The sequence below is a fragment of the Leucoraja erinacea genome, chromosome 35, assembly GCF_028641065.1.
Source record: "Leucoraja erinacea ecotype New England chromosome 35, Leri_hhj_1, whole genome shotgun sequence".
NCBI classification, from domain to species: domain Eukaryota; kingdom Metazoa; phylum Chordata; class Chondrichthyes; order Rajiformes; family Rajidae; genus Leucoraja; species Leucoraja erinaceus.
This window is the reverse complement of record NC_073411.1, coordinates 7,879,974-7,906,181: the sequence shown is the minus strand read 5'-3', so window position 1 is coordinate 7,906,181 and position 26,208 is coordinate 7,879,974. Positions and strand designations below refer to the sequence as shown.

At 42.6% G+C, this 26,208-nt stretch overlaps 1 protein-coding gene across 3 annotated transcripts; it reads left to right on the top strand.

Moving 5' to 3' along the window:
• Positions 1 to 9,452: 9,452 nt before the first annotated feature.
• Positions 9,453 to 26,027, top strand: LOC129713277 (pituitary homeobox 3-like). 3 transcript variants are annotated; one of them, XM_055662226.1, is made up of 4 exons: positions 9,453 to 10,816; positions 11,036 to 11,168; positions 21,893 to 22,101; positions 23,570 to 26,027. In XM_055662226.1, exons 2-4 carry the CDS (start codon positions 11,051 to 11,053, stop codon positions 24,104 to 24,106), a joined length of 864 nt encoding a protein of 287 aa, XP_055518201.1. In that variant the 5' UTR covers positions 9,453 to 10,816; positions 11,036 to 11,050; the 3' UTR covers positions 24,107 to 26,027. The 3 variants fall into 3 exon arrangements, with proteins under 3 accessions (XP_055518201.1, XP_055518200.1, XP_055518202.1); XM_055662225.1 differs by having other exon boundaries at positions 9,454 to 11,168; XM_055662227.1 differs by lacking the exons at positions 9,453 to 10,816; positions 11,036 to 11,168 and adding an exon at positions 19,299 to 19,662 and having other exon boundaries at positions 23,570 to 24,411.
• The last annotated feature ends 181 nt before the right edge of the window (positions 26,028 to 26,208 follow it).

Sequence of the window (26,208 nt, the reverse complement as noted above, 5' to 3'; positions counted from 1 at the left end):
CTTAGCAATGGGTCATTGACAATGTTAAAGTGCAGTTGTGGAAATACGAGTGGATGTGATTTCATAGATATCACTAAGTAAGAATGAAAGAATCAATTCCCCAAAGACCATTCTTGAACCAAATCAGTTGATACCAATAGCTGGTAATGTTGTAGTCATGAAAACCTTATGCCAGATTTATATTCCAGATTATATTTAATTCGGTCAAATTTCCCAACCATTGTCATTTAAATGAACAACAATCCAAGCCTCTGGTTATGGGTCCAATAACTAAAGCCTTAAAGGATACTTAGCACCTAGCTATACACTCGGGGCAATTTTCAGAGGCCAATTAACCTGCAAACTTGCCAATCTTTGGAATGTGGGAGGAAACCTGAGCACCCAGAGAAAACCCAGACCGTCACAGAGAGAACATACAAACTCCACACAGACAGCACCCCAAGTCAGGATCGAACCCGGGTCTCTGATGCTGTGAGGCAGCAACTCTACTGTTGCGCCACTGTGCCGTAAGGGCACAATCGATGCATGTAAAGGGATAATTGATGAACATATAGCCAAGGAAAGAACAGAAGAATTGATTCATGTGGTAAGATGAAGAGGAAAAACATAGCATGGATGAAATCAACCAAATATTTCAGCAGAGCAAATCCAAAATTGAGAAAGCAGGTTAACATTCAGAAAACAAAAAATAAATGGTAGAGAGATGAACAGTTATAAACATTCTGGAATTGCAAGATAGGCATGTCAAAAGTAAGACAAAGATATATATGTAAAATATGTTTCCTTTTGAATCACTCAAATGTTGTGCCTTAGATTAACAGGATTTAAATCTGGTTTTATATTTGATTTAATTTGCATTTGGTTCTTATTTTTGCAAAATGAGATTGTCTCAGTTTCTGGAGATCGGAATAATGCCCCTTGAATGGTATTTGTACTCTTGAACCGAGGATACAAAATGGTCAATTTCTGGGAACAGCTCCAATTCCCATTTCTAGAGAAATGTATTTGAGTTTGTGCAAACTCAGAAGGACATAAAAGGATATAGTTGTACCAAGTTCATCACCTTAATTATTTGTGGAACTAAAAGACTCTTTCGCAACCAATGCGACTTGCCAGAGTAGATTTGCGTTGGACATGGGAATAACAGATCCACAAAATAAATAACACACTGGCACACAAAGAATCGTCAACATGCCGACGATTTTCCCGCGATGCAATCTTCAATGTGGCACAATTACTGGCAAAAGCATTCCGCAAAATTATGGAAACAATTCTGTGTGTGAATTCTCCAAAGCGTAACATTAAGATTTTGAAGGAAAATATTTCGTTTTTTGGACATAAAAATTCGACTTCTCCGGAAGTTCCAATTCAGCTACTCCTCATCGGTTTCTTCAGTACTTGTTTCTACCATAGTCCAGTTTATTAGAATGAAATGACTATTCCCAACATGAATCAAGTCACTTAAATGCATATTCTGTGTTTTTATTGAGTCTATGAAGGATTTTGAGTGAACAAACTCCTAATAAATGATATTATACACAAGCCTTTTTCTAATAGAATAATATTAAATGTAGAGTAGGTCAACAAATATTCATTATGTTTTTCAAAATATATAATGCAATATATAAAGAGAGAAGACAATATATATAAAGAGGGAAGACAATATCGGCGATTAAACACTGAAGCAGGTGGTTGTGTTTAAGGTATTTCAGAATAAATGGCTGAGCAACAGAATTGAGTTCCTGAGAATAATTCATTAGTTCCAATAGATGATACAGTGATTCCAATAATATTACGAATTGTCTTTATCTTGGAAGCATTGGCAGCTGGCCATTTACTGACTGCCAAATCCACAAGTTTCAGTGTGCCTTCTGTGAACCTATTTAAATGTTAAAACTTCCCCTCTCACTTATATGCAGATGCAAATTCAAACCTGCATCTAAGAGCACTTATGATCACCTGCACTAACCTCCTTCGGGGCATTGGTGGCAACTTGTGTTTGGTAACGTTCCTGTGACTATATTGAGGCACTATCTAAACAAAAAGCTGCACAGGCTGGAGTCATTCCACTGACACTTCTCCCAATTTGAAGATTTTCTCTGGACAGCTGTTTTTGCTTTTAATCAATTCTTCCGATTTCTGCTTCAACCCACTATGCACGACACCCTCCTGTTCGTTAATGCTTTACAGATAACTTCACTGAAAATCGTGTTCTTGGGTCCTGCAGACTCAGGCCATGCGGGATATCACCAGATGACTGCCCAGCAGCTGCATTGATTCATCTCTCTCTTTAAATCATTTCTACTGCACGCACAAAGTTGAAATAGCTGAATCAATGATTATGTTCCTTACTTGTACTTTTTTTAAAGACCATTACCAAACATAATAAACTTTTGGAATTCGGTATGCTTTTCAACATATGTATATTAATGAATCCCAAAGTTAATAGTAGTGAACTGCCTGAAATATTCAGCCTCTCATTAACCATATTCATCATCCCTGTTTCCATCCTCAATCTGTGCTGTGTTAGCTGGTCTCATTTGGAGCAGTACCTTGTCTGACTCTAACCCTTTCTCACTTGACTGCTGCTGAAACGCTCACCTATTCCTCTGGACCTAATTGCAGTCCACTCCTGACTCTCCTCCCATCTTGCACAATACATAACCTTACAGTCATCCCGAAATTCTTGCACCATCCATCATCCCCTGTGCCTGCTGACCCATATTAGGTCTCGGTCCCATGACGACTCAATCTTAAAATCATTCCTTCACGGCCTTCTGTATTTCTGTACCTCTCCCAGCCAAACAAGTGTTTGAGATCTCCACACCCCTGGTATCTTGAGCATTCCCAATTTTAATCGCAGCATCATTGGCAGCTATGGAATTTACCCCCTAAACTGTATCACCCTCTCAACTTTATAGCACTCTTTCAAACCTTGTCAATGCTGTTGGACATGTGTACTAACACATCCTCCGATGCCTCAGTGGTAAGAGATATTATTGATACGGATTTGTTTTGAAGTGTCTTATGACATCTTGTTAAAATAAGTGCATGTCTGTGTCAAAATCCGTTGAAAACGTTCCTGTGAAGTATCTGAGGACTTGGTAAATGAAGGAAAGAGTGTCATTCATGCAGCATTTTCAGTACATCTAGTGCTCTATACACAGTCAATGTTTCAGATAGTCAAAATGCGACAGTAAGGAACACAGCTGCTAATTTACTCACAACTGCGTTTCACAAAGAGCAATCTGATATGTAACAATAAAAATTGTCCGTGACACCAAGACCTTATCTGTTGTGCTGCTGCAAGTAAGAATTTAATTGTTCTGTTTTGGGACTTATGACAATAAAACACTCTTGACTTGACTCTTGAATGCCTTTATTCTCTTCTCGAAAATGGTGCCTTGCTTCATTTTCATCTATCTGGGAGAGGAAATGGACTTATCAAACAGGAAACATCATCCCTCCCTGACGGGGAACATTTACCAGGAAAACTGACCAAGGTACTTCACGAAGATGATTCACTGCCAAGTAGTGACTGCCTTGACAGCCACACCTTCATCCAATAAATTATTTTTTAAATAGACAAACAAATAAGTTTTGGTCATAAATTTCTCAACTTATCCTATTACTTTCAAAGATATAGAAACATAGAAACATAGAAATTAGGTGCAGGAGTAGGCCATTCGACCCTTCGAGCCTGCACCGCCATTCAATATGATCATGGCTGATCATCCAACTCAGTATCCTATACCTGCCTTCTCTCCATACCCCCTGATCCCTTTAGCCACAAGGGTCACATCTAACTCCTTCTTAAATATAGCCAATAAACTGGCCTCAACTACCTTCTGTGGCGGAGAATTCCAGAGATTCACCACTCTCTGTGTAAAAAATGTTTTTCTCATCTCGGTCCTAAAAGATTTCCCTTTTATCCTTAAACTGTGACCTCTTGTTCTGGACTTCCCCAACATCGGGAACAATCTTCCTGCATCTAGCCTGTCCAACCCCATATCTTCTCTTTTCATTTCACCACTTCATATTCCTCTATTCCTTGCTTTTTTTCACTCAGCCACACAAGGGTATCATCTTCATCTGCTGGCCACAGTGGACCAAATGTACCAAAACCTCATCCTTTCCACTTTAACGATAATTCTAGTGCACACCTGCACCAGGGACAGATTACAATGGCCAATTAACTTTCCAACTGGCACGTCTTGGGAGGTGAGAGGAAAGAGGAGCACTCAGAGGCAACGCATTCAGTCACGGGCCACATTGGAGGTCAAGATTGAACTACCAGTGAGGCATCTGCACTACCTGCAGCATCACCAAAACACCCAATAAAGCCCCATCAGTTTGTCATATTCAAATGTACTGATCATCTTGAACATCTCCTAACAAAAGAATGTTGTAATTTTATACAAGACGTGCTTTAGTTTTCAAAAAGATAAGGAAAAATTCATTCCAGTGAATGTCTTACTAAGCTGGTTTCCATTCATTAAAAACAAAATGATTTCTTCATCTCATTCCTGCTCGAACTGCAGTCAAAATGAGAATCCAGACCATATATTCACCTTTGGTGGCGGGTATATGGAACGAGCTGCCAGGGGAGGTAGTCGAAGCAAGTACAATAACAACATTTTAAAGACGCTTTGACAAGTACTTGGGCAGGAGAGGTTTCGAGGGATGTGGAGCAAATGTGGATAGATGGGACAAGCTGAGATGGGGCATCTTGATCGGCAGGGACAAGTTGGGCTGAGGGTTTGTTCCTGTGCTGTATGACTTAAAGGCTCTATCTCTTGTTATTTTTTTGTTTGTATTGAGTTTCTTGGCGCAGAGGTAGAAAAGGGGATGGTGCCCCCCATACCTGACCACCAGTTACGGGTTGCACAACCACCTGTATATTTCTTCAAGCTCCCTCATCTGCTGCTGGGAGGTGTGCTGCATGTTCAACAATTCATTTCTAATTCTACATCATTTCTATTTCCTAAATGGTCAACGGAGCTGGCCCTTCCCCTTGTACTGATGCACATGACTGGATAATTCTTCATTTCTATCCCTTGGGAGTTTTGAATTGGTTGGTGAACCCGAGAGCATTTTATTTGAAATGATAAATATTTGATCACAATTCTTTCCATCGAACCAAATGGATTCCAAAAACATGCGGAATGCTGGAGTAAAGTCCAAAGTTGCCAGTTAATTTATTGCCCGTCTCAAGTACTGGAGTTTGCTCAGCCCAGTGCTCTACACACATGCCGGAGATAGATTTAAGACCTGGGTTATGTCAGTGTTGACAGTTTTTTTTCCAGCCAAGCACTGTGCAAACTGGCGGTAACTCTTGGAGGGCAGAGGAACTGAGACCTTGCATAAAGCCGTGTGAAATCAAACCATTTGGGGAAGGTCAAGAGGTTGAACCTGACATTTGAGCTTGGACGTCAGAAGGCCTGGGTGATGGAAAAAAGGGGAGGAGGGTGCAGTGGAGGTGGTGGTGGATGAGAAGTGGAGCACAGGCTTCAGAAAGGCAGGGGAACAATCAATACGATTATATTGTGTGTATAGCATCAAGCGTCAAGGGTCTTTAATTGTTGCATGAACCAACAACGGAACAATTAAATCAGTTGAAGAAGGGTCTTGACCCTAAACTTCGCCTATCCATGTTGACCCGGGATGCAGCCTGACTGACTTAGTCCAGCACTTTGTGTTTTATTTGAAAACCAGCATCTGCAGTTCCTTGTGTCTTCATTTTATTTGCAGCAGTTTAACAGGCCTTCCACATTATAATAAATAAACATAGATAAATAAATGATCCCAACACACGTGCAAAATTCTGATTGGATTGGCCGAGGTTTATCATTGTGTTTAATATTTTATTTTTGAAACAGTGGCACTTCACGGCATCAAACCAAGGTGCCAGAAACATAGAAAATAGGTGCAGGAGTGGACCATTCGGCCCTTCGAGCCAGCACCGTCATTCAATATGATCATGGCTGATCATCTAAAATCAGTACACCATTTCTGCTTTTTCCCTATATCCCTTGATTCCTTTAGCCCTAAGAGCTAAATTAACTCTCTCTTGAAAACATCCGGTGAATTGGCCTCCACTGCCTTCTGTGGCAGGGAATTCAACAGATTCACAACTCTGGGTGAAAAAGTTTTTCCTCGTCTCAGTCCTCAATGGCCTACCCCTTGTCCTTAAACTGTGACCCCTGGTTTTGGACTCCCCCCACATTGAGAAAATGTATCCAGAATCTAGCATGAGTGAGTGAGTGAGTGAGTGAGTGAGTGAGTGAGTGAGTGAGTGAGTGAGTGAGTGAGTGAGTGAGTGAGTGAGTGAGTGAGTGAGTGAGTGAGTGAGTGAGTGAGTGAGTGAGTGAGTGAGAGTGAGTTGGAGTTTTGGGGGAGATAATTGGAAAGGTTACATGTGAAGAGATGGAGAATGGGACTGAGAGGATTGTTCAAAAAGGAACCGGTACGCTTTGAATGGGCCGAATGGCCAAATTCAGTGATCCTAGGATTCCAAACAGTAGCTTTCCCGTTGCGATGTTTCTTTAAAATAGACTCTTGCCTGGTTCATGTTGCAATAACGGTCACAGCGGCACACCCATCCGTGAACGTTAAAAGTGAATGAGATACTTCCGAATTATCATTGCCTACTGTGATGTGCTTAAAATCAGGTGAGAGCTTATAATGAAACACTATGCAATTGAAACTTCAGACTTCCCTCTCGATCGTTGCTATCTGAACTGCTAAGTGCCTTTGTCGTTATAATATTAAGACACTGAGATAATATTAAGGTGTTTCTATCGTGCATTCTTGAGGAATGTCATCACTTTGTATTGGTATTGGTACTAACATTGGAAGAGGAGAGAACATTTATATTCAGCGTGTATCCCACTGAGCTAAACTTTCAGCATCTGCATCAGAAAATACTTCAGAGAAGATGTTCGGAGAGTTGTTAGTCTGAGATTCTTGTACCTTCTGTTTTGCGTTTTCATCGGGAGATGTTTTACTGATTTTAACTAAATGGCTTCAAATTTCCCCTCAATAGTGGGGGGTAATTTGTGTGTCGGGGAGAGAGAGGTGGGGGGGGGGGGGGGGGCTTTGTTTGTGTCATATTCTGCAGAATTATTAGGTTTCCCATTTTGTTGCATGCAACACAAAACAACATTTCTCCCATTGATGAGAAGTGGCGACGCACTGGGTGGGTGTGGATGGTGTGGGAGTTCGGTTTAACGTTGCCGACATGGTTTCGATCTGATTCGGATTATGCTTTGAGCAGAGCTAAGGCAATATTTATGTGGAGTTATTCAGTTTCTGCCAAGAGACCAAGTTATTCCTGAAGAATAACGCTTAATAATCACTCCGAAGAAAGGTCCAGACCCGAAACCTCACCTATCCATGTCCCCCAGAGATGTTGCCTGACTCGCCGAATTTATTAGGAAACCTGAACGGAAACCTCTGGAGACTTTGCGCCCCACCCATGGTTTCCGTGCGGTTCCCGGCGGTTGCAGGTAGTGGGAGGTTGCAGGTAGTGGAAGCAGGTAGGGAGACTGACAAAAACCTCCGGGAACCGCACGGTAACCTTGGGTGGGGCGCAAAGTCTCCAGAGGTTTCCGTTCAGGTTTCCTAAGTGGGACAGGGGCATTATTATTGACCACCCCACCCCATCTCTACCCCCATGGCCCGTTGCCCCGATCCTTTTCTTATACCGACAAGTGTTTAAAAGTGTTCAAATATCTGGTTGTAAAAAGTGCCAGAATCCAACAGCAAGATTAAATCCAGTTTACCGGGATTGGATCTTCAGAAACAATTACAAGTCACATTCTCAAGGTCATTGCAGGTCAAATGAAGAACTCAGTGTTTTGAGACTTGGGATATGGCCTCCACTCCCCCTCTCAAAAACGACGGGAACTGCGCAGGAGGCTGGAATCCATCAAATTACCCACAGTCTGTGCCCTTGAGTGAAGCTTTGTGAGGCCTGCATTCGAAGTTCTTAAGGAGGGAGTAAAACCTGCCAGACTCCGTCAGAACTTATATACTCAGTTCCAGATATTTGTCCCGTCTCTGGTTTTGTTAGGAAATTGTAGCTTTCTACAGTAAACTTAGGAAACTCCTATTCCAATGACCCAGAAACTAATTGATTCCATTCTCTTTACATACATGTTTCGACATAACCATTCAATTGCATGGCAATATTCACAATGTAACAATTATATTGATTCGGCTATTTTTTTTTTTCTAATCTGCATTATTGCGGTAAGATGTGGAGGAAGGAACTGCAGATGTTGGTTTGAACCGAAGATAGACACAACATGCTGGAGTAACTCAGCGGGTCAGATAGCATCTCTGGAGAAAGGGAATCGGTGACATTCCGGGTCGAGACCCTTCCTCGGTCAGACTAAGATGCTGCTTCCTCGTCTGGCATTGTTTCTTTAGAAATAAAGACAGGTGCGAATATCGAAGAGACGGGAATATGGTTGGATGGTAGAAACAAAGCAAATGTTGAAGATAGACACAAAAAGCTGGAGTAACTCAGAGGGACGGGCAGCATCTCTAGAGGGAAGGAATGGGTGACGTTTCTGGTCGAGACCCTTCTTCAGACTGAAAGTCGCGGGAAAGGGAAATGAGAGATATGGCTGGTTTACACCAGAGATAGACACAACGTGCAAGAGTAACTCAGTGGGTAGGGCAGCAGTCTGAAGAAGGGTCCCGACCCGAATGGCCACCCATCATTACCCGCCAGAGATGCTACCTAACCCGCTGAGTTAACTAACTCTAGCGCTTAGATCGATTGGGAGATGTATCGCGCCTTCGCAGTAATCTATATTGACGGATAGACTTCTATCCATTCTGATTTAGATCATTCATTTTCGTGTGGGAAAGTGCAATGTTTACACCGCCCTTACTAGTGAAGGCCTTCAGAAAAAAATGTATCGTAGCTCTTGGTCACGAGACCTTCGGCACTGACATTAGACAACTTCATCAGTCCCATTAATATTAATGCTGCTGCTCTCTTTATACAACAAATATGACTTGAAAATGAAAGGCGGATTGTAATTTATGCTCGACTCCCATATTAGGGAACACAATGCAGTTCAAAGTAATTTTTCAATAACGGAGAGAGAGCCAATTGACAGATGCAATATATGCAAATTCGGGTCTGAAAGCGCAAATTATTATCTGCAAACACTGAACAGTAATTCCAGCTGCCCTAGCGCTACCCTCTTGCCTCCCAGTCCCATAATGAGTTTTCCGAATTGCGAACTGACAGATATCTTAATCAAGTCAAATCCCCCAAATTAATTCGCGATGCGCCATGCAAATGTCTCTTCCAGTCCCCACCCCATTCAAACCTCCACCCTTTCTGTTTGCCAAAAACCAGTCCAATCATCTGGTAAATATCCAGGGTATTGCATTGTAAAAATCGAGCCTTTTTCAACAGCAAATGTGACTTTAATAATTGATACGAGTCCAAAAAATAATATTAATTTTAGGTTGATGTCACATTATTTAAAAAAAATCAAAGTGTATAAATTGAGTTGAAAGTCGGATTCGGGTAAGTGTTATACATTGTGTGCATTGTTACGGATATACTGAACCCGGGTATTCCACGCGAGTAGAGTCTGAACATCAAACTGCGTTTGAAAGAAAGTCTGCAGTATTTCTGTCTCGAAGGCTGCAATTATTTGTTGAGGTTTCAGTGACATTAGTATTGAAGTGGTCCTTGACTCCGGCTTTCTTGCAAGCTATTCCTCCTGTCAAAGTAGGCATACAACCATACATAGATACTTCCAGATAGGACAACTCATCAAGAATGCCGAATGCGATCTCGTCTCACCCTTCTTCCTGTTCACTTGTAAACTCGCCAAACCACTTGGGAGTTCAGGAGATAGTTAATAATTCCAAACTGTTTATTTCCCCAGAATCACTCTCGTGCTCATTCAGCTTTTTTTTTTAACATTTTGACAATCTCTCCTGGCTGGTAATCCACCTTCAGCGACGACATCGCCGTTCACATGTTTAAACAAAAATGTTTCTGGTAAATTGCCCAAAATTGCTCAAGCAGAAGATTATTCGCAGTAGCGGTATGATTCTGAAGGCAAACCTCGCTCTTTGAGTTTTGGTTAGATTGCAGATCTGAAATAAGCTATGTGTAATGTTGATGTTGGATAGAACTAGATATGTCAAGGCAACACTCGTATGCATCAATGCTGGTTGATATCTTGCACGGTGTACTCCACGGGTAGGCCCTTGCTTCTGTACACCAGACGTGTTTGTACACAGATGTACACAATAGCGAAGGAGATGCAGTTCAATTTACGACTGACAAGACTGTCAAGTATTTACTGATCTTGCAGGAAAGAAACTGTTTGGCTTTGCGAAGACTTTCACCAGATTCGAAACCATAGAAATGCTGGGCGTCTTCTATGTGTCGCGTTACCGATTTCAATATTAAAGATGAAGAATATCTCAACACAAAAACATAAAGTAACTGCCAAACAAATGCAAACACGCTGTCAGTGTCAGCATATTCTGACGGTACCTGGATGATGGGAGAATCATTCCCAAGTCTGTGGTTACCTCATTAAAGGTTTCTAAAACAGCAGTCGTTTTCAACACTGGGTAAACTCAGCTTCCAGGAAAATAACGGAAACCGTTCAAGAGAAACCAATCGGCTGTATTATTTGGAGGAAGAGACACAGAATGCCGGAGTTAACTCAGCGGGACAGGCAGCATCTCTGGGAAGAAGAAATGAGTGATGTTTCGGGTCGAAACCCTTCCTCGTGCTGTATTATTTGGATTTGTGTCTTAAAAAAATGTAAGTTGGGATAAAAAAAAAAAAGATCTGAACGCACGTGAAAATGTCATTTGGTGTCTGTGAGAGATCGGAGACTCGTTTTCTCTCTGTACAGAGAGATCGGAGACTCATTTTTCCATATCCGTTTCGTTTAACATTAGACCGGCCGGTGATGTTCTCTCTCTCTCTCTCTCTCTCTCTCTCTCCTAGCTTCTAAACTTCGCTGTTCGCCGTTTGTAGGATTAAATTCTTCGAATGGAAATTCACACACTTGAGACTACAGACCTGGACTGCCCACAACAGAAGCTGCGCCGTTCGCGAGAAGCAACGCGTTTGGAATCAAAGAACGGTTCCAGTCAGCAGGAACAGTGCGGTAAGGAGACAGTGGCAGCGGGGGAAAAGACCCATAAACAGGATACAGTAGAGACTGGGAATCTTGCAGTTGTAACCCCCCCAACGCCCTCCCCGAACTATCGCAAATCATGTTTCATTTTAAAAACAGGGGGGGGGGGGGGGGGGGGGAAACTGGTAAAACGGTAAATAAACCGGACCTCTTTCTTGTGTTAAGCTTCAGAAAAAATCCAACGGAAGTGCAGAGAGTTCAGTATAAAACCGGGATAATTAATGCAAGCTTTTGTAAATGTAAAATGCATTTGGGTCTTTAATATGTAACACACTTTGAATGGAATTACATCTGGTCGGCTGAGCCCAATAATGTGCTTCCGTATTCTTAATATCATTGAACGTATTTTGATCTGACATTAAGTTTGGCCCAAGGTGCGAACTTATTTATTTTCGGGTTGAAATACCTTCTGAAGCTTCTGAATGTTGTAGTCGACAGGGCAGTACTCTGCGTATCGCCAACTTGGACAATGTTATTGCTGCTGCTCCGTTTAACGTTGTAGCCCCCCCCCCCCCCCCCCCCCCCCCCCCCCCCCCCCCACACACACACAATGTAATGACTGTACTAGATAAAAAATCGAACGGCCAGTTGGGGACTATTTGAGGGTCTGAAGAAGCATCTCGACCTGAAACGTCACCCGTTCCTTCCATCCAGAGACACTGCCTTGTCCCGTTGCGTTACTCCAGCATTTTATGCCTTACATTTGAGGGAAACGCCACAGACTGAGGGGATTGTCAATCAGGATCGGATTGGCGCTGGGAATTTATATGAAGCATTGAAGAGATGAACTAATGTAAACAATGTACAGTCTTCACGATTATTCGCTCTATATCATTGAGTACGCGCTATTTTACAAGGTCTTTGAACAAACTCTCCACTGCCCTATAAATCAATGGAACGGATGGGGGTGACACCTCGTATTATTTTTACGAGACCAAATATTATGAAGGACCTTTATTTATAGTGGACATCGTGCTAACCTGCGGTAATCATCATTACGGCAGCGTCGGGTTACTAATGTGATTGAATTTACTGGCTGATGATGTTCGCAAGCCTGTAATAAATTAACCGGGCGGATCTCAGCCCTTTGCTCGGGCAATAGTGCCTTGCAAAATCCTTCTCGCTCAACTGGTGTCAGATGAGCGATCCATTAAAGACTCCACGGCGCCCACATGTAACACAATACACTGTACCAACAAGTTAACCTGTCGGTAATGCGAGGATTGCATGTCAGAATTTATATTATATCGTTAAGTTAGCAATGAAAGAAAACATTTAAAGCCTCGGTCGTAAGGCGTTAATGGACCCGCATTGTTGTTTTCACATATTACACGCTATTCGTGCCGTCCGAAAATAATCCGAACACTTTCACTCCGTCAAATAAAGCGTCCGGTTAAAGTGGCCTATATTTTTAATATTCATATTGTTCTGGTTATTTTAAGTGAAATTGGAAGACAAAGAATACTTATTTTTCACATTAAGTTATTTCTTAATGACACGCACTTTTGCCTGTCATTTCTTTGATTAACAGAATTTATTAATTGTCGAAATGCTACAGTAACTCAGCGGGTCAAGCAGCATCTCTGGTGAAAAGGAATAGGTGACGTCCGGATTGAGACACTTCTTAGGACTGTTAATTATTAATTGTCGAGATGATTCGCCACTTCTTCAAAACCCTTATATATATAGTGTGAAGAAGGGTTTTGGCCCGAAACGTTGCCTATTTCCTTCGCTCCGTAGATGCTGCTCCAACCGCTGAGTTTCTCCAGCATTTTTGTCTACCTTCGATTTTCCAGCTCTGCAGTTCCTACTTATACACACACACACACATATATATATACACATACATGAGTACATACATATACATACACACACACACATATACACATACATGAGTACATATACACACACACATATACACATACATGAGTACATATACATACACACACACATATACATTATATTATTTTCCAAGTGCTTTCGCTTGATTATGTTCCTATGGAATATACAGTGAATTAATAAATAGAATAAAGGAACAGCATGGTTCATAATAACATGTCGCCCATTGAACAAACGCTTTGCCACTGCCATGGATATTCAACGTCGCCACAATAAATCAGCCAGCTTGAATAAAATTAAAAATAAATAAAAACAAGGAAAATATTGGATCATGTCCTGTAAGTAATCACTGCAAGGGAACAGGACATGTCATCTTGAGGGTGAGGAGGATAAAACCAAAACCGACTGCTTAAAATCACAGAGAGATTTGTATTCGCTGATTCAGCGAATATCACTACACGGCGAGGAAGAACAGCTCCTCGGAAGGATTAAAGTCATTTTTAATATATATTTCACGTTTCAAATGGCATCGGTGGATATCACGATGAATGATACTCCCCTATCGGGCCTTTGCGAGTAGAAGCCGATCTGCTGTTTAATCTATATTAAAACCCGTGAACGCGAGTCGGTGTTAGCACTGCTCGCAGTATCTCTTGGCGTGAGTGAGCTGTGAGCTTCATCGAGCACAAATGAACTGATATCACATGACGTCTTTGACCACATCTGTGTAACATTGTACATACTACATCATGTGTACGTTTGTGAACATCGGGGCGGCCGGTTGTATTGTGGGCTCAAGGCGCTGAGCCGCTCACCGCCGGGGATACATTGGCCCCATTCAACTGATACTTGACTTTTGAACTGTGCCACTGGAGAGTACAAACTCCATGCCGAGGTGGTCAGCTCCTGACTCAATCTATTGCAAAGAGACGCATTCAACTCCGAAATCTAATCAAAGCCGCAGGTACAAAGTGCATCTAGCAAAAGAAAAACACTGGTGGTATTAAACGTGTTGGAAGGAATGCAGATGCTGGCTTATGGGCAGAACTTTTCACATACTTTGGACGCGAATCTATAAAACTGAAGGATTTATTCAAGGGTCACGGGTCAGAGAGAGTTTTGTGGTGGTCTCATTGTCAATAAATGCTCCAATAAATGATCCCCACTTGGCCCTGAATGTGGAAACATGTAGTGGAAATCTTCTCACACTGTAGTCAGAGATGTGCATGAAACTAAACGTTGCAGAAGAGCAGGGAACGAAAGCATTTTCAATGCAGCAAGGTAGATAAAAATGCTGGAGAAACTCAGCGGGTGAGAAGGCAGCATCTATGGAGCGAAGGAAAAGGTCTATGATTTAAATCAGCAAGGAATTATTATGTGTAGGTCAGAACCAAAGACTAGGATCTTTGGTTAGAACTGCAGATGTTGGTTTAAACCGAAGATAGACACAAACAAGGCGGGAGTGACTCCGCGGCTCAAGCAGCATCTCTGGAGAATAAAACATATTGTAAACATTATTGGAAAATTATTATTGTATTGATTCATTCCAGAGCGGCAGCGAGAATTATTCACGATCTGATGATGATCTGAATCCAACTCCTGAAACCGTCGAAACAAGGAACTGCACATGCTGGTTTACACAAAGGGACACAACGTGCTGGGGTAACACATCGAGTCAGGCAGCATCTCTGGAGAGCATGGATAGGTGCCGTTTAAAGTCGAGAAACCGTTTCCCGGAGATAAAGTATAACCGTATGTTTTACTATCCAAATTATTATTTTTGAAGTATATCGACATTCCTGGCAAGTTCAGGGTTTCAGCTGGCCAAAATACTATTTACTCAAGGAATGGCCCCAATGTGGCTGCGTTATGAGACCCGGTGACAGGCGAACTCTCTCGCCCCGAGTCGCGGGAAGACATCTAATGAGATCTATTTACCGTTTTATTTACCGCGTTGACCTGTTCATGTACAATAACGATTCTCCGTCAAGCCGGTTTTAAATCACCGGAACAGACAAAAACGATATGCGGAGACCATTTGGTCCGTCTAGACTGGTCCACCATTCAACACGATAATGACCTAACACTGAACACTGTCTATAGCTCTTCAAAGTCAGATTTAAAATTAGCAACTAACCACCATCAATTATGTGGCTCCATCTCTAAACTGTGAACATCTCGATTGGAATAATCTTTAGTCTTTCCGCTGATAGACACAAAAAGCTGGAGTAAAGGGCCTGTTCCACTTACGTGTCCTTGGCACGCGACCTTACTCAGCAGGACACGCAACATCTCCGCGTATAAGTAATGGGTGACGTTTCGGGTCGCGAACCTTCTTCAGACCCTTCTTCAGGGTCTCGATCCGAAACCTCACCCATTCCTTGTCTCCAGAGATGCTACCTGTCCTGCTGAGTTACTCCAGCAATTTGTGTCTATCTTAAACTGAACCATTGTCTGTTGTTGAGAACTCTGGCTATCAGCGTGTGCAAGGAACTGCTTTCTAAATTCACCCTAGCTTTGTTTTTTTTTGACCAGTCTACCTCGTCTTAATCTCCCCAACCAGCGGCGACAATTCCCCTCTATTTACCATATCAGTCGATAAAGTAAACCATATGATTCTGAATTGAAGAGGCCTCCAGTTTGGGGCATCTCTCCTGGTAATTTAACCTTCGGGGTCCGAATACCATTCTGGAAATATGTACTGAAGTCCTTCCAAGGACAATATATCATTCCCAACTCTCCTCTTTGCGCCTCTTTGTTCCACAGGTGTGGTCCAACCGGGGCTTTGTCTACCTGCAGCTCCTTGGATATAAAGGCCGGATTCCTGGCAGCCTTTTTGATTATTTTCTGCGTCCTCTTGTAGTATTTGGTCATCCGTACATATAAATATTCAAGTATCTGTATCTCATCGCTTTCACATTTCACCGTTTACAAATATTTGGCAAGGGTCGGGTAGTTAAAGGGGCTGGAGAAGGGGGATGAGTAAGAAGGAACTGCAGATGCTGGTTTAAACCGAAGATAGACACAAAAAGCTGGGGTAACTCAGCGGGACAGGCAGCATCTCTGGAGAGAAGGAATGGGTGATGTTTCTAGTCAAGACCCTTCTTCAGACTGGTTAGGGATAAGGGAAACGAGAGATATAGACGTTGATCTGAAGTGATCAGTCATTGATCTTTATCTCTCCACATCACCGTATATATGTCTCGTTCCCCTTATCGCTAACCAGTCTGAAGAAGGGTCTCCACCCGAACCGTCACCCATTCCTTCTCCCCAGAAATGCTGCCCGTTCCGCTGAGTTTCTCCAGTTTTTGTGTCTAATTTCGGGAAATGGAATGATGGAAAGATTACTTTTAGATTCAAAGCATTAAGAGAATCAAAAGATACGGGATTGCAACGGGGAAATAGCGCGGAGGTACAATATAATCTACCACCATGTCATTGAAAGGTGGAGGAGAAACGTAAACTGGAACAGCTTGTTCCTGCCTCTACTTTGAATGTGATTATGTGCTGACTCCACTTCTTGTTTTCTAAGATTCTGTTAACTTGTTGTATTTTCCGGGGGGGGGGGGGGGGGGGGGGGGGGGGTAGCATGCATGAACAGAAAAAGCTGGAAAAGTTCATCATCGGCGTGGAAAAGGTTTCGAGCAAAAAATAATCTAAGTGCATGAGTATAGACACAAAAACCCAGAGTACCTCAGCGGGTCAGATAGCATCTCTGGAGAAAATGAATAGGTGACGTTTCGAGTCGAGACCCTTCTTCACCCTTCAGTGATGCTGCCCGAACCGCTGAGTTACTCCAGCTATTTGTGTCTATCTTCGGTTTAAACTAGCATCTGCAGTTCCTCCCTACACAAAGAGCTGGATGAACTCTGCAGGTCAGGCAGCATCTGTGGAGGGGAAATGGACAGATCCGTCTATAAACGGTGGAGCGTTTAGTTTTGGTTTAGTGACTAAGTTTTGCTTCGAGCGATATGGGTCAAACGCTGGCAAATGTGACCAATATGCCCCTTTAAATTGGACCTATTTGCCCGCGCTTAGCCCATATCCGTCTAAACCTCGTGTAGGAGAGAACTTCAGTTTACACCGGATTACACCGGAGATAGATAGAAAATGCTGGAGTAACTCAGCGGGTCAGGCAGAATCTCTGAAGAAAAGGAATAGGTGGCGTTTCAGGTCGAGACCCGTTTTCAGACTAAAACCTGGACCCCTCTAAACCCTTTCACATGAACATGGTCATATAGAGACGTTGAACACACTGTGATTATTATCAGTAAAGCAAAAGGCTACGAATATATTTAGTAAATAAACGTATCCAAAGCTTTAAGGGGGATTCTTTACAAGAAATAAAGCGGAACGCTTCCACCGGCAGCACAGTGACAGAGACCACAGGTTCAGGGTGATTGGTAACATAAGGCCCAGAGTGACTGAGGAGGGTTCACATTTTGTTGTGATTGTAAGGGGGCTAGTAATAAATACAATCGGGTTTTTTTCGTCAGAAAGACGAAAACTAGAGGTTGTACATAGAATGGATTATGGTATTACATAGTTGGCACCTAAAATTAGGTGCCACTGTATTGTTTTGTGCTGTATTAACTTCTAATAAAATAAACAAAAACAAAAAAAAAAAAAGAAAGAAAACGGATAAATACTTAAAAAGAATAAAAATAACTCTGTTCTCTGGAAAAAAAAAATATCAGGATAGTGGGTCTCCTGAATGGGACGTTGTTTGGAAGAGTCAATCCACAGTCGATGGGCCAAATGGTCTTCTGCGGCGCACGGTTCACTTATCACGTTTCAGTTATCAGTCGCTCAAAAGTACTGAGCGTGATCTTTAACCATTGGGTTTGTGATGAAGATTCGAAGGGTGATAATTCAGTTTTGTCCACAAAATGATTCTCTCTTGAAACAATCTACGTTGAAATAGTTGACTGGGCGCTGCGTAATGCTGTGTGGAGCAACGCGCCGCCCCTGGCATGTGGCACAGTAAGTGAACCATCTTTCTGCTATTAGCTACTTCACAGTAGCCATTAGGTGAGCAGTGATTCACACTTGGTAGGTCCCACTCCATAATAACAGAGAGGGCCAATTTAATCCGAATGTGTGGAAAGGAACTGCAGATGCAGTTTAATCTTGGCTGTGGGTCAGGGCACCAGCGGGTCGTTGGTTTCATTCATTCGCCCATGCAACTAGCAACCCCATTTCGACTAATCCACCCCGACGTGAAGCCATTAACTTCAAAGGCTGGCATCCTGCCTAGGCACTATTCCCTTCTCCCAGTCACCACACAGAGCTAGCGAGGGCTTCTTGTTTGCGGAGAGATGACCTGGCAGCCTGACAAGACTAACAACAGATTCCTTCCAAAACAATGGAGCAATGAAGTCCAAAGATCCAACTTAGCTTGTTATGTACTTCAATCGTTCCAAAGGTTGAGGGGCATGACATCACGTTTGAAACTATTCCCAACATCCCCCCTCCCCAGCATAAACGTTAACAACAGCTGTACATTGTTGACGTCTGTTCAACAGCCGAGTCGGGAGCAGTTATCTTTGTGATTTTGGACATCTTTTGTGCATTTACAAATGCCTGCGCACTGCTGAATATAGCTGTGTGGTTTAGTGAAACGCAGCCAATTCTCTTTTAGTCTACGTGAGATTGCACTGTAACAGTCAGATGCAAAATCGATGGAATTAACAAATTATGAAATGAAACGCTGGCACATTTAAACACAAAATGTAATCTAAATTCTCAGCCTCTAAAACCAGCGGGTACGTTGCACACTTCCAACATTTTGGCCAGGGCAGAATTTATACCCACAAATTGCAGCAACTTTTAGCCACATACGATGGAGATCTGTGATAAAGTGCAGGGCGACAATACATTGCATGTTCAAATTGAACTGAGTTGAGTCTGGAGTTGAGCAGAATTCAAAAGTGTTTTTTTTTTAATATATATGTGAGACACAAGAGTTATGGCCGCTGGAACTTTCCTCGCTGGATTCACTCCGACAGCTGCTCACTCGTGGACACCCATCTGCACCAAAGCATCACGAGTCAATTATTAGTGGCAGTCTGTGGAGCCAATGCCAGGCCGCGCTGCCTTGCGATGTTTCGTCCAGCAGCCACAAGTTACCAATCCGTGGAATGCGTGGCCGGCATTTCCTCCCGCTGCCTGCCATCAATCGTCCCCTTGTCTCCACCCACCTGCCTCTCCCTCCCCTCCCCGCCCGCTCCCACCCCCCCTCCCCGCAACCAACCCAACCCGCTTTCGTCCAATCCCACTACTCTCTGTCCAAATGGACAGCAAAGGGGAACAGCCGTCTCAACGAATAGGCCGGGAAAAGACTGAGCTTTGGAATTAGCAGCTGAGATTAAGGGGGGACCTAGGGACAAAAACACATATCAGGGATAAGGGGGTAAAAAAAAAAAAAGAGAGGTCTATTCTTTCTGACAATCTGCATGGACCATCTGAAGGCTCGTTTTTGTTCATAAAAAACCTTGCCCTGGTTCAACTTGGAGTAGGTACAGCATGGCAGCAACATCTCTCAAGTCACTGCAGAGCTCAGCTGGGAATAATAGTTCTTTCGGGATCAGGCATTTGGCTGGGACGCCGAACAGCGAAAGTGGAGGTAAGAAGGATGAGTGTATTAATGAACTTTATTAATGAGTTATTATTAATGAGTTTATCTGTGCTTCGCCAAAACTGACGGTAAGGTGAGCAGGACGGCGCTCAAACTTCGCAGAATTACAGACAATTATCTTAATTACAGCACACGTACTTTATGTTTTACGTTTTGTATGATGGTGTATGATTTTTTTTAAATTATTTTTTTGTAACAAATATTACGAGGTTAAAGTTGTGCCGACTGCTACCTAATTGAACGGCGTATTTCTCCTGTTCGAGTTTGCGATTATCGAGGAGAAATGTGCTGGTGTGTGAATGATATTCACCCCGACTTGGTGAAGTTAACAACTATAAAATGGAAGTAAATACATTTAGATCTCAACACGTGAATTATACAACTTGACAAGAATCACAAGGCCGCCACATTTTGTGAAGAAAAAGTAATTAGGAGGAAATGGTTTGTCTTGACTGTGGTCGGGGGAATGCTGTCCGATTAGTCTGTGTTTAATGATATGGACACACTCACTGATCGATGAAATATATATTGTCATAACTCTTAACTGTATGATCAGCGTTGGTACATTGGTGTTCATATACACTCTACTAGTCATGCTACAAGGCACTAATCCTGGACATCATGCACTAAGGCCGATCACAACGCACTAGGCACTTATATAAAGTAATGTGTTTAAGAAGGAACAGCAGATGCTGGAAAATCGAAGGTACACAAACATGCTGGAGAAACTCAGCGGGCGCAGCAGCATCTATGGAGCGAAGGAAATAGGCAACGTTTCGGGCCAGGCCCGAAACGTTGCCTATTTCCTTCGCTCCATAGATGCTGCTGCGTCCGCTGAGTTTCTCCAGCATTTTTGTGTACCTTATATAAAGTCATATCCCTGGTATATTAAATCTGGTCGTCGGGTATTAACCGCGGTTAGGACACACTAAACTTGAGCACAATCGCTCTGCAAAAAACCACAGTTGTACCAAACGGACTCTAGTCAATAATATATCAAATTCAATCAAAGGTTTTAGCTATGATTGTGATAGATTACTATAAATCTAGCACAATGCATTAAAACGATATCTCATCATAATAGTCACCAACAATTTGCGAAGAGCAGCATTATATAGGAAACGTCTCACGAAGGAACGTTTTACAAGCCATAAATGCATATTTTCAGTAATATGCTGAGGTGTAAATGAGATAATTTGTGAACCACTTCACTTCAAATAAACACTCAAACCACTAGCTCCATAAACTCCGAAATTACAATCCAATGATATCTGAATATTATTGCAGGGGGATATATTCAGATAGTCCCAATGCAATTTTTCAGTTTGATAATTAACTGCAAATACCGCAAATTAGAGAACTCGTTTGTCCCAAACGGTACGTGGAAGAAATAGCACCGTTTGCATTCGATGCAAAGAAAAAAGAAAACAGTATCTGTAGCAGCGTTCTGCGTATTTGAAGATAAGGAAGCTATCATATTTAGATTACTGAATGTACTCGCCGAAATACCCGCGTTACAATGGTTCAAAGCGCCTGTAAATTAAATGGACCAAATCAAGAGAAAGCATCTCAAATTCGAAAGATAAACTGCTTCCAACAACAAAATATTCGCCTTTCATTTTAACTTCAATTTTAGTTTTTGTCCCTATTAATCTTTCTTGATTTAGACTATAAGATCCTGTGATGTTGTGAAAAGATGGGCGGTCTGAGACCGTCACGTTTCCAATCTTCTGTTAATTTGAAAGAAAAATAAATATATATTTTTTATTCCCAAGTCGAAATAACTCCAGGTAGCTACCTGGGAAACGCTACAAATCCCGTGCAGCTGGTGTTTACCTGAAGTGATATTCGTTTAAATTATCCAGCCGAAGCAGTATAAATTTAGATCGGCGATCTTGGCTAATTTTAATGCCTGGTTTGTGAGAAAAGTTGAACAAATCAATGGCGCTCGCGAGAAATGTATTGGCAATATAGTTTTGTTTGTTTGAACGATTTAATGTCCTTAACCGAACCATAACGCTTGAGCGTTTGCCATTTAATGGGTTGTCCTTTAAATACTGAGTAAAAACAGCGTGAAATCGGGTTTTCAAAATAAAGATCATGACATTTTAACACCAAGGTGAGGAGATTATGGGCATTGTGACTGGAGTTTTATTTTCGATAACAAAGGATGTGCCACATGCACTTGTCCACTGGTATTTGTTTTAATTCTCGCCAGGAGAGAGCGGGCAGCACCGCCGGTGTAAATCAGATGACTCGGGCTCCGAAGACAATTCGGCCAAAAAGAAGCAGCGGAGGCAGCGAACGCACTTCACCAGCCAACAGCTGCAAGAACTGGAGGCGACTTTCCAGAGGAACCGCTATCCAGACATGTCCACCCGAGAGGAAATAGCGGTGTGGACAAACCTTACCGAGGCCAGGATCAGGGTAAATATCACGCTTTAAAAAAACCCTGTGCTTAACAAAAACGTGGATTTTAAGGTTTTTTTAAATCATAGCGAAAACTGCAAACTTAGTGGGATTTATTTTTAAAGCTTTAGTTCAGGGCTGCTAATTACAGTCAAAAGTAATTTAAATTTTATAACTGCAATTTAAATGTGATGGTATTTTCAGCACAAACAGGTTGGGCTCAATGCAAAATCTCTCCGCGTTAGTCTCGTTACTAATACGAACGGAGTAAATGATTGAAACTACCCGTCTTTGCAGTAATCTGAAGAGTTTGCAATCAACAAAGCGTTGGAGTGACTCGCCGTGTCAGGCGGCATCTCTGGAGAAAAGGAATAGGTGACGTTTCAGGTCGAGATCTTTCTTCCCACTAGTTCAACTGATCTAAATCATCTAGTTCAATCGGTTGGTTGAAAACCCCGAGCAGCGAACATGCGATGGCTCCTGGGCTCAGTTTTATTACCCCGACGTTACGATATTCAGTGAGAGGCATCACTTAATGTGAAACCTATCAAACCCGAATCTCGCAGTTCCTCAAGCCGTATTACTGAGTTTTCTACGTAATTTCAGTTGAAGAAAAGGTCGCGCGATTACATCCTGGTAAACAGTTTGAATGCACTAGGGCAAGTGTTCCCAACCTGGGGTAAATTTACGCCCAGGGGGGTACATTTCGCCTACCCAGGGGGTAAATTTGTTGATTGTGGATTTGTACATTTTCTTTCTCAATGATGGAATGTGTTTGGTTCTGGTATACCGGTATCTGTTCATCATTAGTTGTTCACATATAAGTGAAATACAAGATTCAAGAGAGTCTATTGTCATGTGTGTCAGATAGGACAATTAAATTCTTGCTTTGCTTCAGCACAACAGCAGGCATGAAATAACATTGTTATGTGCTATTAAATTTGCCTGGGGTAAACGGGACGAAAAAGTTTGGGAACTAGGATTTTTGTTTTTTTAAGGCGCCGTGAATGTGGACACAAGAGACTGCATGATGCTGGAATATTGAGCAAAACAAAATGAGCAAAGTGCTGGAGGAACTCAGCGGGCCAGGCAGCAACTGGAGAGGGAATGGATAGGCGACGTTTCGGATCGGGACCATTCTTCAGGGGCCGTGAATGTGCATGAACTTCCAAAATTGTGTCAGCAATGAATAATTCTGTTAAATGTATCTGCAGTGTTGTGTCACAAAATACGGCTGCAAGACTTTATCCAGGGTAACGATGTTGCAAAAGCTACCGTCTATTAAAACACTGTCTATTAAAATGTCTGAAGAAGGGTCTCGACCCGAAACGTCACCTATTCATTTTCCCCAGAGATGCTGCCTGACCACATGGAGTTACTCCAGCATTTTGTGTCTATCTACGATTTTGAGCTTTTTGACTCTCTTTTCATCTCCAACTGTTTGTGAATTGTGAATTAACCTCTGTTTTTGCTTTGGTCTGGACAGGTGTGGTTTAAAAATCGCAGAGCGAAGTGGAGGAAGCGGGAGCGCCACCAACAAACTGAACTGTGTAAGACTGGGTTTGGAGCTCCGTTCAACGGGCTGGTTCAACCCTACGAGGACATGTACTCCGGGTATTCATACAATAATTGGGCCACCAAAGGACTCGGAACCAATCCCATCTCCGCCAAAGGTTTTTCCTTCTTCAATTCCATGAATGTGAACTCGTTGTCATCGCAAGCCATGTTTTCCGCCCCCAACTCCATCCCTTCCATGACTATGGTCCCTTCCGCTTTACCTGGCACAAGCTTGAATAACTTGAACAGCCTTGGCAGCCCTTCGTTGAACACAGCGGTCGCTGCCTCTCCTTGCCCCTACGGATCTAGCTCGAGTCCATACGTGTACCGGGACAACTGCAACACCAGCCTGGCCAGCCTGAGACTTCGAGCCAAGCATCACTCCTCGACCTTCAGCTACGGGCCGGTGCAAAACCCAGCTCCCAACCTCAGCCCCTGTCAGTATGCAGTGGATCGACCAGTATAAAACGGACTTCGTGTTTTACACGCCGCGTTTGTGGGTGTTCCGGGGTTTGGTAAATGGGGGTGGGGGAAGTAACGACCAGTGCTGACTTCCCGAGCGACACTATAATTAGATAATACCAAAATCCTCGGTTAGAGACTGCAGAATGACCCTCCAGAGTGTCCAGCGCGTTTACGATATGGCCAGTCATTGTCCTCGTCGTATACAAACGCTGGATAACCTGATCTCCAATCTTTGTGTGTTTGGCCAATGCAGAAAAACACGTTATTTTAACTGCTTAGAAATTGCAAGGGAATGCATAGCCTCCCCTCCACTAAATTCCACAACGTTTGAAGAACATTAACAATTGCGGGTTGCTCAAAAGAGTACTCTCCAAATGTCCTGGAAGTTGCAAACAAGTTGCCCATTGGCCTTTCCTCCCCAGTTTCCTCTTCTCCATACCTCATCGCATGGAGGCGACCACTACCTCTCCCCTCTAATCCCCCCCCCAAACCTCCACCCCACCCGTTGGGGTTCTCTGAGCTGGAAGGCAAGGCAAATGTCCAATTACCCGATAAATCGCTGATAGACAACAATCAATGAACGAAACCCCTAGCATCTCCAACAGACCCAGGTATGTCGCACTGAAGTGGTTGGTGGTTTGGATACAAAATCTAGTCATAGGCTGAAAGGTTTCCTCAAGATCCCGTATTACTGGAAAAGTGGAAATAAAAAAATTAGGAGGAATCTCTTGATAATCTGGGGTATATTTTGAAATATTAATAATCTCCTTGTAGCGTTTGATTGTTTTCCTATCAATAGGGCAGTCCGAAAATGAAATGGATCTTTTTTTTTTAGTTTGTTTATACATTATTATTTTATGGGAATTCCTTTTTTTTTGTTGACTTGCTTTTGAAGAGTTTCATCGCAGTTGTGCTGTCTAATTCGAGTTATTTAAGCATTGTAGCACGCATTCGCCTGTTGCTTGGAGAATTCCTGGTTTAATAAATTGATAAGACATGGACACGAATAGGAAATGCCAACCTCTGGTCACTGTGCGCTCAAGACTAGGCCGTACCATTGACCTGAAACCTTTGTTCCTGGGTCAATTTAAACTGATTAGGTTAAATTTCCTGCTTTAGCAAAACGCCGGGGCGTCAGGGCTTGCTTTCGAATCCCCAAATGTATTAAACACCGTCGCGTAGGAAGGAACTGCAGATGCTGGTTTAAATCGAAGGTAGACACAAAATGCTGGAGTAACTCAGCTGGACAGGCAGCATCTCTGGAGAAAAGGAATGGCTGACGTTTCGGGTCGAGATGCTTCTTCAGACTGCCGTCTGTAATTAAACATTTGCTATTAAACACCGCCGTTTGTTGACTACTAGAGGCAGAACTAAATGCAGAATCTCTTTATTTGCTATTATCTAGTGTGATACTGAATAGTGGGTGATTAGTAACATTAAAATATTACTTGGAAGTTTTAGACGGTGTTGCAATTTTAAGTTTCGGGGACTTTTGGGTAGGATCTACCCATTAAGGAGTAGAAGGACTCATTTTTGCCTTATTTGACCCGTTGAGTTACTCCTGCTTTCTGCCTTATTTGAAAATGGGTTTACAAGCCCGAGCTTTACTCTTATTTTCACCATTTGGCCCTGCGCTCCGCATTTACAGGTTCCCAGAGTGAAGCAGGGGGATTCAGAGCAACACGAGGGGGCAAATCTAAAACGGGAGAGGGGCTCGGTCGGATTCATGCGCGAACAGGGAAATGGCAAATCTACTCTTTCTATGTGTTTTTTTTAAACCCATCAAATGCAAATGCTTCCGTCGTGATAGAACGAGCCCAACCTGTGCGATTGTGGAGCTTTCTCCGGGTAGGAAATGTTTGAGGCCGGGGAACCGCCATGAATTGGTTTGCAGGTTGGAATAAACCGAAGATTTGACTGGCGTTTTTGAATGATTAGTTCTTCGCCTCCACTTACATTCCCGTTACCTCAATCATACCCCCACTCTTGGTTTTCATATTGGTACTACTTTTTAAAATTACCTAAAAAAACAAGTCGATTAATAAGATGGAATTATTCGAGGCTTCGGAACTAAACGATAAACACGGCGCTGATATAACAGAC